The sequence below is a fragment of the Passer domesticus genome, chromosome 4 (genome assembly GCF_036417665.1).
Source record: "Passer domesticus isolate bPasDom1 chromosome 4, bPasDom1.hap1, whole genome shotgun sequence".
Lineage (NCBI taxonomy): Eukaryota > Metazoa > Chordata > Aves > Passeriformes > Passeridae > Passer > Passer domesticus.
In genome coordinates this window covers 32,869,062-32,883,065 of record NC_087477.1, presented here as the reverse complement: position 1 = coordinate 32,883,065, position 14,004 = coordinate 32,869,062, and the positions used below count along the sequence as shown (strand labels likewise).

Below are 14,004 nucleotides of genomic sequence, written 5' to 3'. Positions count from 1 at the left end.
TGGTACTGGAATGAGAAAAATAAAATAATATCATCTGTGGCTAATACAAAGCAAACACTGAAGTGGTACTTTTGCCCACAGCACCTGAAATCCGAAGTAGACAAATTGTATTTAAGTACACAGCCCCCTTTCCATTGCTTTCCAAAATGGAGTATGGAGGAGCCCACTGCCCACTCTGACAGGGATCCCTGCTTCCCCTGCCTCCCCTCTTTGCTCTGACTCTGTGCACAGCCACTCCCGCTCCAGTGGAAACCAACAGCAAGGCTTCTCCCAGCCTCTCCAGCCACAAAATGTTTAGGCAGAAGATCTATCTTTTCTGTGTTAAAAAACACCCAATAAATAAATGCACCACCCTCCTCCTTTTTTGAAGCAGACTTTAAAGAAGAGGTGTTGCAGGAGACGTTGTCATGCATTGCTCCTTCATGGCGGGTGAATTTTATAAATAAATAAATAAATAAGCTGATCTCCTCGCACTGCTCCCAGGAGAAGTGGGGGCTCCTCAGTTCGGGGGGAAGGGGGGCCGGTGTCCGCCGACTGCCGGGGGAGCGGCGGGGGGGCCGGGGTGTAGCTGCGGATGCCGCCCCGGAGCCGGGAGCGAGCAGGAACCTTTCTGTGGCAGGATAAAAATGTTGACTGTAGATAAGCGAGGTGCAGGTGGGGACTGCGGGCTCTGCGGCGGCTCCGGCCGGTCCCCAGGGTTTGCTTTTGGGGTTTATGGGAAGCAGGTGATGCTGCTCAACCGTTTCGGGTTTATTCAACCTGTCCCCTGAACCAGAGTTCAGTCAGGGCAGTCAGGGCATCTCCCGTCCTGGCAGAGCCCTTGCGGGAGGAAGGGAGCAGAGAAAACAAATAAGCGCTCAGGAATTTGCCGAGTCAAACGCCTTCCCCTACCCGGGGAAGTCGGAAAGCTCCGCTGGCTCGTTGCGGGGCGCATCCCAGCTGTGCCGGGGTGCTGGGTGCGGGCTCGGCATCCTCCGCATCCTCCCGTCCCCCCGCACCTGCCGGGCCCCGCCACCCTGTGAGCCAGGGGATTCTGCAGCGCGGGGCCGCACCGCAGCCCGTACGCGACGCGCCGCTCGCTCCCCACCCTGGCTCCCGCCTCCGGAGAAAACTGCGTGTCTGAGCATCGGATGGGAACAAAAATAAACCCCCAAGACCAAAGATGTCGAAACACAAGAATATCAGTGGGTGGCTGGAGCTGAAATGATACGAGCTGACCCGGTAGGGCCGAGGGATTTGCTTGTTCCGAAGGGGTCTCTTAAACCCCAGCCTGACAAGCCGGAGAGGGGGTTACCGTGCCGGTGGGCCGGTGTCCTGTTTCAGCGAGTCACGTACCATTAAAGAGGCACTTTTACAAGTTTGTGGCGAGGCGCTGAGGCATTCAAAACTGCTCGCTCGGGAGGCAAACCCGCGGCGGCAGCGCTTGGGGAAAGGGTTAACCCGCTGGCCGCCCTGCCTGGGAAATGATGGTAAATTATCCGCCGCGTTCTCCCGGGGAAGAAATTAGACTTCAAAAGGGCTGGAGCCCTTCTGAATATATATCAAGCAGATGGGCTGATGCGCTGTCTCGCTGATGTGCCATTGATTAGCCGCCCTACAAAAGTGCTGCAGCCCCGCTCGCCCACGGCGGGTGCGCGCCGCCGCTCCCCGCGCACCCCGGCGGCGGCAGCGCCCCGGTGTCCAGCGGGGGAAAGGGGATGGCCGCCGGGACACCGGGAAAGGAAGAGGAGATCAGAGTGGGCAGAGCAAGGGAAGAGGGGGAAGAAAAAATAAGACCCCAAAATCGACAAAAACAACAACAAGAAAAAAAAACCCAACAACAAAACAAACAAACAAAACCGCCCCCCAAAAAAACAAACCACAACCCCCCCCCAAAAAACGAAAACAACAACAACCAAAAAAACCCCAAAAAACCAAACCAACAAACAAAAAAAACCCCACCCAAAACCGGAGGAAAACCGGGATGAAATACAAAAACGAATCTCTTCAGAAACGGAGGGGATTTGTTTTCCCACTCCCAAATCTCCTGTCAGCCCTGCTGAGAGCCCATCCCCGCGCTGCACAAGCTCCCGTCTCTGGTCCCAGCCGCACTCCGCGCTGCAGCGGGTGCGACGGGCCGGCACTTCCCCACCCCGAGCAGCTTAAACCGAGCCGGGAGCGAAAAGTTGCGGGGAGCGGCAAAAGACCCGAGCTCTTCCCGCTGCCCGACGGGGCAGAGGCGGCCGCTCCGCCGCTGGCGCCCCGCGGGGAAGAGCCCGGCTGCGGCACCGGGCTGGGGGTGTCGCATCCACCCCCGGAGGAGCTCAGTAAAAAGGCCTGTTCCCTCCTCCCGGGCCTAAGCAGGGAGGGAGAAAAGCACACGCCAGAAAGTCACCCATTGAAGCGTTTAAATGCTTCACCGCTCAAACCGCCTTTGACACGCCTTGGCTGGGCTCCCGAAGGCATCCCGAGCCATTCGATAGCGCTTCAGAAGAGCCTTTCTGTCTGCCCCGCTCTGGGCAGCCTGGACATGGCCAGCGGCGGCAGCGGCAGCGCACCCGCGGCACACGGGCAGCGCAGCCCGCGGAGCCGCGCTCCCATCCGCTCCCGGGGACTCCTCAGAGACAGTCCGCCTGGAGTTAACACGGGGAGGCGGCAGGGCAGCATGTGGCTTTCCGAGGCCGGAGCCCAGCTCCGGGAGGGCAGCGGCCGTGCGCCCCAGCCCCGGCCCCGGCGGACACACAGCCCCGAGCAAAGCCCCTTCCGCGCTGCAGTGACTTGGCCAGGGGCGGAAAACTCGACCTCTTGTCCCCCAGGGTGCGCCCGCAGCTCCCCGCTGCTCCAGCCTGGCTTGCCCGAGGAGAGGATGCTCCCAAGCGGGGCCGGCAGGGTCCCTGCCTCACCCACGCACAAGCCGATCCCTCGCCACTTTCGCCCCATTTTTCTCTCCCGGGCAGGCACACGCGGGTGACCAGACACAAGGTCGGCTCCCGCCGCGTCCCGGCATCGGTGCCCGCGGGTGACAGTGTCAGAGGTGGGGCCAGGGCAGTGGGGCACACAGAGATAGCCAAGCCGCGAGGTGCCCCTCGCGGGGACGGGGCTGTGGGCGCAAAGCTGCCGGGGCGCTTCCCTGTGCCCTGCACGGAGGGATTTCTGCGTGTCTCCGTGGGTGCTGCAGCGGCTCGGACCCCTGCGAGCGAGTGCCACGCGTGTGCGTGCCGGCCTCCGCGTGGGCTCGCCCATGCCTCTGTGGGCGCCTGCCCCTCCGCACTGTCGGAGCAGACACGCTGGGCCGCTCCTGCGTATCTTTTTCTCCTCCTTTGTCTCCCTTTCTTTGGCTTTGACTCTTTCAGGTGCCCCGGCGGTGCCCTCGCGTGCTGCTGGTTGCTGGGAGGTGGCGTGGCTGCCACTGCGCTGCTGTTGTGCGAGGGGAGGGAGGGAAGGGGGCTTGAATGCTGGCTGTTGTGCTCGGCTGGGGTGGGGGGCCGCCGAGGAGGAGGAGGCCGATGATGATGATGATGGAGGGGAGGGGGTGACGATGGAGCTCACCGCGGGCGCGCAGCTCCCTGGGGAGCCGCCTGAAAGGCCGCTGCGCTCACCAGCTGACAACGCGTGCTCCGCTCCAGACACGGCGCACCGCGGCCGGGAGCGAGGCCAGACCCCCCCTCCGCCCTCCAGCCCCCCTGTCCCCCCCATTGTCCGCCCCAAAGCATTGTCCGCCCCGCTCTAATTAAGAAACACTGGCCCCACGGCCAACTCCCCTTCTAACCCCCCACCCCCCCCGCCGTGGTCCCTGCGCTTTTCTGGTCTCCCCTCGCTGGGTTTAACCCTTTCTCCCCCTTCCTTTCCTCCTCGTTCTCCGAGGCCAGAGGTTGAGCAAACAGCAGCCGGAGAGCTGCAGGGCAGAGATGCGCCTCGGCCGCCGCGCCTCGCCCCGCTCCGTGCCCCCGGAATGCCCGGGACGGCGGCGCAGAGCCCCGCACCGGAGTTCGCGGCCGCGCTCCATCCGGCTTTGATCCGAGCTCAAAAGCCAGCGGAGCCGCCGTGCGCCTCGCACAAAGGCGACCGCCTCCCCAAGCCCCCCCAGCCCCCGCGCTCCTTTCGCACACCCCGGAGGACAGTCAGCGTTCAGCCAAAATTTAACGCTCGGATAGTGCGCTTCTGACTCGCCCTTTTCAAATAAAAGCCCGTTTAGGATGATAAAACCCCACGAAGCAAACCGGGCGAGACTGCTTCCAGGGGCTGGTGCGCGTCCCCGCTCTTGTTAAAAAACTTTGCGGTAGTCTATACAAAACAAACACTGTCGCAGGCTCAATAAAGCGATTTATCCATCTTCATTACTTAAAGAAATGTTGTCTCTTTGTTTGTTTGGGAGATATTAAGCATGCTTAGCTTGCAACACATAGTTGATTCCTTTGCTAGTATCTTGGATACTTGGATCTGACTTTGGAAGGTAGGAGCTAATTGCTAATAATGGAGAGAAAGGAACCAGCCAGCATAGCGGGAGTGGCCTGGCATATGGGGAATGAGCGGTCTGAAATACTCAATATTCAAGTTTCCAAAATATTAATGAGATTATAGCAACCTGCAGCTATACGTTACAGCTTGTTAACGGAGTGCAAGAGAGGGGGGCTGCCAAGCGGTTGTTATGCAAACTCTATAGCTGAACCTTAAAATGGGAATGCGGCTGGGTATCTCTTTCAAAGAAGAGTTAAAAAAAAAAAAAAAAAAAAAAAAAGAAGAAGAAGAAAAAACCCTCAGAGTGCTGCTGCGCTGCGGCTGCGAGCACCAGCCGCGCCATGCGGTGCGCTCGTCCGTCGGGGGAAGGGACCCGACCGAGGGAGCGGGGAGGATTTTGATGCGCTCTTTTCCACCACGCCGAGTGCCCGCAGCCGCGGAGGCAGAGCCCGGGACGGCGGGGCGGAGAGAGGCCGCACGCAGCCCTTCCACCCACGGCCGGCACCGCCGGGACCCTCCGCTGGTGATGCTCCTCGGTCACGCCGCTTCCCCCGCGCCGAGTACATCCCCAAATTAAACCAAATAAACAAAACAACGCCCCCAAAGTTGGTGGTTTTTTTGCTGCGCCGCATCACTCCCGTGATGGGACCCCAAGGTGCGAGTTCCTTGCACAGAAATCAGTGCCGGTAACCAAAGCTGACCTACCCCGACAAAGCAGGCATTTTATGAGGAAGGCAAATGACCCTCCCGATAAACTTTCCGCCCTGCGGGACCGTAGCCCGCTTCGGCAGGTACGGGCGGCGGCCGTGTGCTGGCGGCGAGCAGGGCAGGGGTTACCGGGGGGACAGGTGCCCTGTTTCTGCAGGGAAAGCGACACCCGCGGGGCCGCTCCCCTGGCCGCGCCCGGTTCAGTGATCGCCCCTCCGACACCCCCTGCCCGGGTCACCTGCTGACCCCAGCGGGACCCCGGCACCGGCACGGCTCCGCTGTCACGGGCAGGCTGGGCTGAGCATCAGCCAATCCCCCACTGCCCTCCGAGCCCAGGGGCCACATCCTGATCCCCGGCGACCCGCCGCGCTGCTCGCGTGTCCCCGAAACCCCGCCAGCTTCTCCGCCCGCTCCCAGCCCTTTCCGCTCGGCTTATACCGAGGAGACTCCGTGGGAAGATCCGCTCGCGTCCCCGAGGAGTGGGGAAGAAGGGAACGATGTGACTTGAGCGGCGGTGCGGGGACAGGCGCTACAGAACAGCGACAAGCTCCTCACCCTGCACTTGTTGCAATTCCCCGGTTCCGCTGGGAACGGCGGGACGGGAACGGGACAGGGTCCCGGCGGCGCAGGGAGCGGAGGTAGCGCTGCCCCACGCGGGGCACAGCCCCGGACACCGGCCCCGGGGTCCGCCCGTCCCTCTGCAGGCAGCCGGAGCGCCCCATCACCCTGTACCTCTCACCCCCGCCGCGGAGTTTGACACCACCCCGGCACAGCGAGGGCGAAGGGAGAAGATGAACCCGATCACGATTCGAGGCTGATTTTGTTTTGGTGGTTTTGGTGCTTTTTTTTTTTTTTTCCTCCACGTTTATTTGATCTCAAAAAAATTTTCAAAATTAAAATACATAAAACAATGGCAGCTGGCGTTGCTAAAATCAAAATAAACGATTTTCGTCGTAGAAAAGAACTTTTTTTTTAAAAAAAGAGAAAAGCAGAAATAATTGCAAACACTGCATAATAAATACGTTTCCTATTACCACAAAAGGAAAATAAAACTGACATAAAAGTTTGACACGACAAAACCGTTTTCGTTTTTAAGAGAGCGTTAGGATTAAGTGGCTTAATTAAACATTGGTCTCCAATTGGCAGTTAGTAGCTTTCCTCTTGAAACTGCATCTCCAGCCGCTGATAAAGTGCTTGCGCCAAGTTTCCCCCCAAAAGACGCCGACATGGTGCTCTAAGGAAAATCCAAATTTTCTCCGCTATTTACAGGTTAAGACGGCGCGCTATGGACTTGTGTATGTGTGCGTGTGTGTGTGTGTGTGTGTTTCCACAGCAATGCGACCCACGGCAGGATCGGTGTTCTGAAGACGGGGGTGCCAGGGCGGGTTCACGGCTGGGTGGGGATGGATGGCGCCGGCGGCGCCCCCGGCAGCGGGGCCAGGCTTCTCCCTGCGCATCGCCCGCTCGCCGACGGGGCGAGCCAGGCTCCGCGCTGCGAGCTGGCGTGTTGGCAGGAGGGAACGGCAACGACTTCTAGGCGGAAGAAACTTTCGAAGTGTAAACTAAAGGTTAAAACAAACCATCCGACCCTGACAGACAGGGCGGGTACAGTCACTCGCTAACAGCCATCCCCCCTGGACAAACCAGGGGCTGCCGGGGGTGGGAGACGAGGGGGCGGATTTCAAAGCGACCGAGGGGAGCCGATGCCGTCCGTGGCGGCACCGCTGCTCAGCCCACGGCGGAGTCTGTGCTTCGAGGGGCGGCCTTGCGGGGGTGCCGGGGACGACGCCCCTGCCTTAGCTGGCCTCATCCGAATCGCTGTAGTGGGAGCGGGGCGAGAACTCCCCGTCGCTCCTGTGGGACCGGGGCGACGTCTTGCTCCTCTCCTGCGGCGGCTGCCCGGGCTGCGGCAGGAGGAGGGCGGGGGAAGGGGCTCTCTGTCCCATCAGGGCGCCCTCCGCGAAGGAGAAGTGCAGCGGGTCGAGCGGCACCGAGTAGCCCCCCGCGGCCGGCGGCGGGGGGAAGCGAGTCCGGCCGTGCCCGGGGGGCGACGCTCTGGGCGGCCCCGGCGGCGGCGCGGGCGGCCCCGGCGGAGCTCCGGCCCCGGCGGCGGCGCAGGGCGGCTCGAAGGGGGCCCCGCGGTGCTCGGCCTTGCCGGGGCCGTCGGAAGGGGCGGCGGGGCCGTGCAGCAGCTCGGCCAGGGCGCTGATGTAGATCTGCGCCATCTGCAGCGTCTCGTACTTGGAGAGCTTCTTGTCGTTGTTGAAGGAGGGGATGACATTGCGCAGCTGGTCGAAGGCGTGGTTCAGCCCGTGCATCCGCCGCCGCTCCCGCGCGTTGGCCGCCAGCCGCCGCTGCTTCTGCACGCCGCTCACCTGCGCCCGCAGCCCGGGGCCGCCGCCGCCCCGCGGCCGCCCGCCGCCCCGCGCCCCGCCGGGGCTGCTCCCGCCGCCCCGCGCCGCGCCGCCCTCCGCCGCCGCCGCCGCCTCGTCGTCCTCGCCGGGCAGCAGGTAGCGCGGCGAGGCGGCGGCGGGCAGGCGGGCGGCGCAGCAGACACCGAGCCACGAGGCGGGCGCGAAGGCGCCGCAGCCGCCGCGCTCGGGGCCCGGGGCCGGCTGGCCGGGCGCGGGCGGCTCGCGGGCGCGCTCCGCCCAGGGCAGGCTCATGGCTGCTAGCGCCGCGCGCCCATCGGGCCGCGCGCAGCCCCCGCCTCGCGCGTGGCGCCCCGACGGCTCCGGTGTCGGCCGCGCTCGCGCCCCCCTTTAAGGAGCGGCACGCGCCGGGGTCCCGCTCCCCCCTCCCCGCCGCTGCCTCGCGCCCCACCCCTCCCGCCGCACGCCCTCCACTCGCGCCGGTCGCGTGTCGGCGCGGCCAATGGCGCGCGCGCGCGCGGGGCCGGCGCGTGCGGGGAGCCAATGGCGCGCGGGGGGAGCGGAGGCCGCGGCCGGCGGCGGCGGACGGGAGCGGGGGGGGTTGGGGGGGGGTGAGCCCGGGCCGGCGGCACGCGCTGCCCCGCCCCGCCCCGCCCCGGGCAGGCGCGCGCCGGGCGGGCTCCCCGCGCGCGGCGGGGCGGAACGGGGCGGGGGTGCCGGGGCGCGCCCCGACGGCGCGTCCGCCCCGCCGACAGAGCGAGCCCTCAGCCGGCCGCGCCGGGCTCTCCCCGCCGCCGCACTGCTCTGGGGAAACATCCTTTTGCTTACAGCCAAACCTCGGAGGCTCCGGTAAATGCCCCCCTTGGCTTCCCCACGCCTGGCGGGAGTAGCCGTCGGTCCGCCCGGCTCTCGCTGCGGCCGTAGGTGCCGGTGCGGAGCGCTGCCCGCCCGGGACGGTGCAGGGAGCGCGGCGCTGCCGTGCGGGGGTTCGGCCGCGAAGCCGCCGAGGGAATGGCCTCGGTTTTAGAGCGGTAATCCCGGGACATGCGGGAAGCCCACGCGGGACCCGGTAGGTGAGAAGCGGTGGCGTTCGCAGCCGGGACAGCACATTGCCCCCGGAGCTGCCCGTTTTCGGCAGGGTCCCGATCCCCCGCGAGCGAGTCCTTTTGTTGGGCCAACAATAGCTGGCCAAAGGTGGTGGAGAGGGAAATAGCTCCGTGCACGCATCTTAACTTCCCTTCCGCGCTGCCTCCCCTCCCGCCACCGCCGCCTGCCTGGAGAGGAGAAGTGGAGGTTTGCCCGTGTGAATAGGCGTGTGGAGAACAAAGTGATGGGCACAGTATGAGGTAGATATGTTTTTTCAAAAGTGAATAACTCGCAAGCCAAGGAGGGAGCGAGGGAGCCCAGCAGCAGCAGGGACATGGAATGAGCAGCCTCGCTGGTTTAGGAAGCTGGCTGGGCACACTTGGCAGGCGCCTGGGGCCCACCTTCCACAAACAACTGGATGGTACTGAGAAAGCGCAAAGCTGATGGTTTGCTTTCTTTAAAAACAAACAGAAGCAAACCTTCTCTATTCTTTTTTCCCCCCCTAGCTATTATGCTTCAAAGGCAAAAGCTGTCGTATCACCCGAAAACAAGTTGTCAGTTTCTGACCAAAATGGAAGTTTTTACTCGGTGAGAAGGATGGTAAGGTGCAGAAGTCAATATGTTGTTTCTGTATAGTATCCATAAAGTTGCCAGACCATCTCTCTGTATCTAGTAAAAACTTTTATACTCTCCCATTGTCTAACCTCCCCCCTTCAGTAAATCTTCTATCCTTAACAGGGGGGAAAGCCCTCAGTGCTGCATGGTGCTGCTTGCTGGCTAAATTCCCGGCCCCCCGGCTTCTCTTTCAGTCGGCAGGCACCACGTGCTCCCTTCCCGGGTGCCCGTGGCACAGGTGTGCTTTGCCAGCAGCCCTGCTGTGCTCTCCTCCCCAAGGTTAATCCGTGTGTTCCCTGTTTGGGCACCGGGTGCCGTGGCTGTGAGCTGTTCCATGCAAGAACTGCGAACCAAACCTTGGAAATGAGTGGGAGCTTTGCTGAGCAGTAGCCACTGACAGCCTAGTGAGCGCCCAGCATGGGGGGAGCCAGGCTGGTGCTGTGTTGAAGTCTTCAACATCTCCCTCCAGGCTGTGTGGCTGTCCTTGACATCAAGCCCTCCGTCCCACAAACCATCCTCTGGCCTCTGGGCACAGAGGGAAGCAGCATCCCATTAGCCTCTCATGTGGATGCAAGGTGGCTGATGCCCCTGGATACCCCAGGGATGCCATCAGGTGCTGGGGACTTTCCTTAGCAGTACCTCAGTGACCGTATGGAGCACTGGGGACATCAGCCGAACACCTCAGCGTGCTCCTGGGATGGGAAAAGTTCCTGGCTGGGAAACAGAAACAGCTGCTTATTTTTCAAGTGCATGTTTTGTGAGCGCATGCACGCTTTGAAACTGGAGGCATCTGAGACTCACTCCACAGTTTGCCTTTGAAAGGACACACACAAAAAGCCATTTTCCCCATCAACACCACTGCTCAGAGGGGGAAAAAATGTTTCATTGAAATCCAGTGCTCTCTGTATGCCTGTATCTGCTGTGTGTGCACACTCTCAGAGTCAAAGTCAAAGGCAAAGGGTGGTTTATGTCAGCACTGGGTTTAGCTCTGCCCTCCCAGAATAAGATAAATGTAAGTGATGAAGAACTCCTGGGGCTGGCTGAACTCATTTTGTATTCAACACTGCCCGGCCCTTTTCACTTTCCTTTCTCCCTCTCTTTGTATGTTCAAGCCTACTTGAGTTTCTTTTTTTCTTTTGTAGAAGTTGGTTCTTTTGAAGCGGTTCGAGGCACGCCCTGCTGCAAAGGGGACTTCACGGGAGTCGGAAACACAGGCACACCGGTCTGAAACACTTACTGTACAATAGCAGGAATGTAGGAAGCCTTGAAAATGAATCTGCTCTAAGCAAGTGTCAAAGCTTTCAGAGGAAAACAAACTGAACTTATCCCCGTATCTTTATGCATATTTTCCCCCCAGTCCTCCTTTCCTCTCCCCCCCACCCCCAGCCTGGTTAAGAGCCCAGGCAGCAACTTGGGATCAGGAACGGACTAATGTTACAGAAAAGTGAGTTACAAAAGGGGGGACAGCAGACTTGCTTTAAAAAGCCTCCTCTATCATTACAGCCAGAGACATTTTGAAGGCACACAAAGCACATGGGTCACTTCTCAGTTTGTACTCAACAGTCTAATTGCTCATGCAATGCCATTTCAAAATCAGCCAGCTTCTCTGCAGGCATCACCACTGGTCAGAAAGTATTTTATTCCTTCCCTTTCCCCACTTTTCCATGTGTTCTCCCATTTCCTCCTTTCCTTTTGAAAAGTACGTGGGGGAACACACAGCCCTCTTCATACCTCCCCTGGTCTTCAGGCAGTAAAACCCACAAGTGGAGAGAGACCAAGGTGTGAGTCTTGCTCACTGAGATCAGGTAGTCCTCGCTGAATCTCAGCTACAACCAGCCCGGGCCTCCTGCAGGAGGAGGGAAGGCTGCCCTCCCAATGGCTCCCTCCCTGCTCTCTGGGACAGCAAACCCCATCTAGGAGCTACTACAAACACAAATAGATAATGTACAGCTGCATTATTTTCAGTCTCAATGGACTGCATCATCAGAATACTCACCCAAATAAAGCATTCATACTTACTTTATTCAGAGCAAGATTGCTTAAAGCAGAAAAGGGTCCAGCAGCAAATGTTTCTTAGGCTCCTCCTCTGACCAGTGTCTAATGCTTTACTGTCAAATGTGTTTTAAATGCACATTAGAAGTGATGACTGCAAGGAACGCAAGAGCCCAGGTACTGGGGAAATCACATTTCTGAACCCTGCCCCTTTGCACTGAGGACAACCAGAACCGTGCTGGTCCTGGTTGTCCTCAGTGGAAAGGGGCAGTGTTACAGAAATGCAGAGCAATTCTCCTGGGCAGATCATTACACTTACCCAATGCCATGTGCTTCAGCTCTTGGAGGGTTTGTAAAACTAATTCCCATTTCTTGGTGACACTTACCTCCATAAATATCTTTGCTCTGGGGCTAACCCTGTGGACACTTGCAGTTGTGTACAGTTAATTTTAGTGCAAGTACCTCCACTGCCTCCAAGAGAAATGCAAAGCATTGGTACAACAATACTTGCCTACCTCCTGGGGCCATTGTCAGGCATAATGAATTCAGCCTGGTGATACAGTTGGAAATCTTATCTATGGAATTTGTACCTACATTTTTCCTATTTAAATGTATACAGCTGTTACTGAGATATTAATTTATGCCTATATTTTAAAAATAAAACCCTTCATATTCAAGGAAGCATCACTCATAATAATTTTCCTTTGATCATTTTGTTTTAAACCCTTTTTTAATTTGTACTCAGCTTGGCAAGGAGATTCCACTAAAATTGATAAATGCTTTCAGTCCCACCAAACTCAGCTGTGGGACACTTTGAACAACGATGCTATTCCAGGTGTAGCTTGTACACCCTTTGCAGCAGGAACAATTATGTAGGGCCTGTGCATGCTCACAGGCACCACCCACAGGTCCCTTGTTTTAGTTACTCTTGAAATGAGCAATAAGAGAACACTAAGGCATCCCTGCCTTACGAACAAGTGCTTTCTAACATGATTTCATTAGGCTGCTAGTTGATATGTTTTACTGGTATAAATCATTTAAGCAACAAAATTACCATTGTGATCAACAGTTTTACAGTAAATGATCAATACTTCGTGTAGTATAAGATCAGAGAATTAACATCAATCCGTGCACAGAAACAATGTATTTCTTCAAATCAAATCTGGTCACTGCCTCTCGCTCTCAAGGTCTCTTGCCCAAGAGCCCAGAGAATGTAAATACTCCAGATTTGCTGGCACTAGATTTATTTCTTTTCTTAACTGATCGCCTCATCATTCCCCTTTTCACTGTCACTTTAGCCACTGCACAAAGTACAGTTATAAAGGTTTGCTCTGGGAAAAGAATCTAGTCATCGCTGGAGGTATAAATGAAAAATTCAGCTTGCAGGCTCTCTGCGGCATAGTAGTAACATATAAGTGAACAAGAGAGAAAAAACAACAGTTGACATGTAAGCAAGAGGGAAAAAAAAAAGACATTTGAGAGAGTCTGCCTTGCCTCTTAACAGCAGCATTACTTGAGCAGTAACCTGGGAGCATAGGGGGCTGCTTCAATTGTACTGGGCCTTCTATCTGCTGTTCTCACATCCATCACCCACAAAGCTCTTGGCAATCAGGCAGCCCAGTCCCTGAAGGAGGTTTCTAAGCTGTGGAAATGCCAGCCTGGAATCTGAACCTTTGCGGGTCTCCTGAGGAGGGAAGGTTCCTAAAATGTGAAGAGTAAATATTTACAGTCACAGAGGCCAAAACAATGTGGAGAACAGTAGTCCTTCTAAGGGGAGAAAATCAAGTGAATGGATGCAGTCTGGTGCTGATCAACATCTCACATCAATCCTTAAGAGCTGAGTATTTCCCCAAGAAAACTGTGTCAGCCAAGAAAAAATACTACCTTGCCATTCATGGGAAATCCTCTCATTTAATCCCTGAGGGCAAAGAGCACAGGGCTTCTAGGAAGAATCCATTTCCAACACAACACAGCACCAACAGAGCTTTCAGGAACTACCACTGTGAAAGGCTGTGAAAAGAAACCTTTCTGAAGACATCTTCAGCTGGTCCACTATGTTGTAAATTAGGATGTCTTAATAATTTCTACTTGTTAAAAAAGCAGAACCATTCATTCCCCACCCCTTCATGGGGTTAAGAGAGAAAGAAATACACAAAAATTAAGCACTAAAGAGAATTAAGTTTTAGGGGCACCTCAAAATTCCAAGCCACGCAGAAGACTTTCCAGTCTATTAGACATCAGACAGCTTCAGCAGAGCATTGCTTGCAGTACCTGTGACAGTGTCCTCAGGGGTTTTGTTCAAGCAGCAATGCTCAGCTGCAGTCCTGTAGCTCTTGGGAAGCCACAGGAAGTTCTCCTGTGGCAGTAGGCGTGCAAAACCCTGACTGCAGCAAAACCTGTACCTCTGGCATCCCCTGAGCTGCAGAGCTGGTTAGTCTGGAGAGGGAGACTTACAAGCATTTCTATTTCTCAGGCATGCAGGATGATTTGACCTGCATAAAAGTTTTAGAAATTCCTAAAGGGTGAAGCCTAGTGCTCATCTGCAGTGAGCAAGGGCTCTGTTGGGGCAGCAGGTGAAATTGGACACAGCTGAGGCCAGGTGCTTGACAGCGTTCATCAGGAGCCCGCAGTCTGCAGTAGCCCGGGTGTACGGCTCTCATGTCACAGCGGGCACAGATGAGCTCGGTGAGAACGCGAGCGGCTCAGTTTTGGAGAGAGAGATGGCAGGAGAAACCAGCATCCCACCCTGCCTGGTTCATGAAGCAGAAATCCCCACTTCAGCACAGGTGTGGCA

The 14,004-nt window shown here is 57.6% G+C and overlaps 1 protein-coding gene and 1 long non-coding RNA gene across 2 annotated transcripts; one reads left to right on the top strand and one right to left on the bottom strand.

Annotated features, from left to right (window-relative positions):
- Nucleotides 1-5,963: 5,963 nt before the first annotated feature.
- Nucleotides 5,964-7,811, bottom strand: ATOH1 (atonal bHLH transcription factor 1). The gene has a single exon (XM_064419262.1). It carries the CDS (start codon nt 7,809-7,811, stop codon nt 6,942-6,944), a length of 870 nt encoding a protein of 289 aa, XP_064275332.1. The 3' UTR covers nt 5,964-6,941.
- Nucleotides 7,812-8,264: 453 nt separating this feature from the next.
- On the top strand, nt 8,265-12,357 carry LOC135298867 (uncharacterized). Its single transcript, XR_010360930.1, has 3 exons — nt 8,265-8,366; nt 9,110-9,203; nt 10,361-12,357. It is a non-coding gene; the product is annotated as an uncharacterized LOC135298867 (long non-coding RNA).
- Nucleotides 12,358-14,004: the final 1,647 nt, after the last annotated feature.

Bases quoted from the DNA above. Each gene is read 5' to 3' on its own strand.
- ATOH1 (XM_064419262.1), bottom strand. From the start codon at position 7,811: ATGAGCCTGCCCTGGGCGGAGCGCGCCCGCGAGCCGCCCGCGCCCGGC.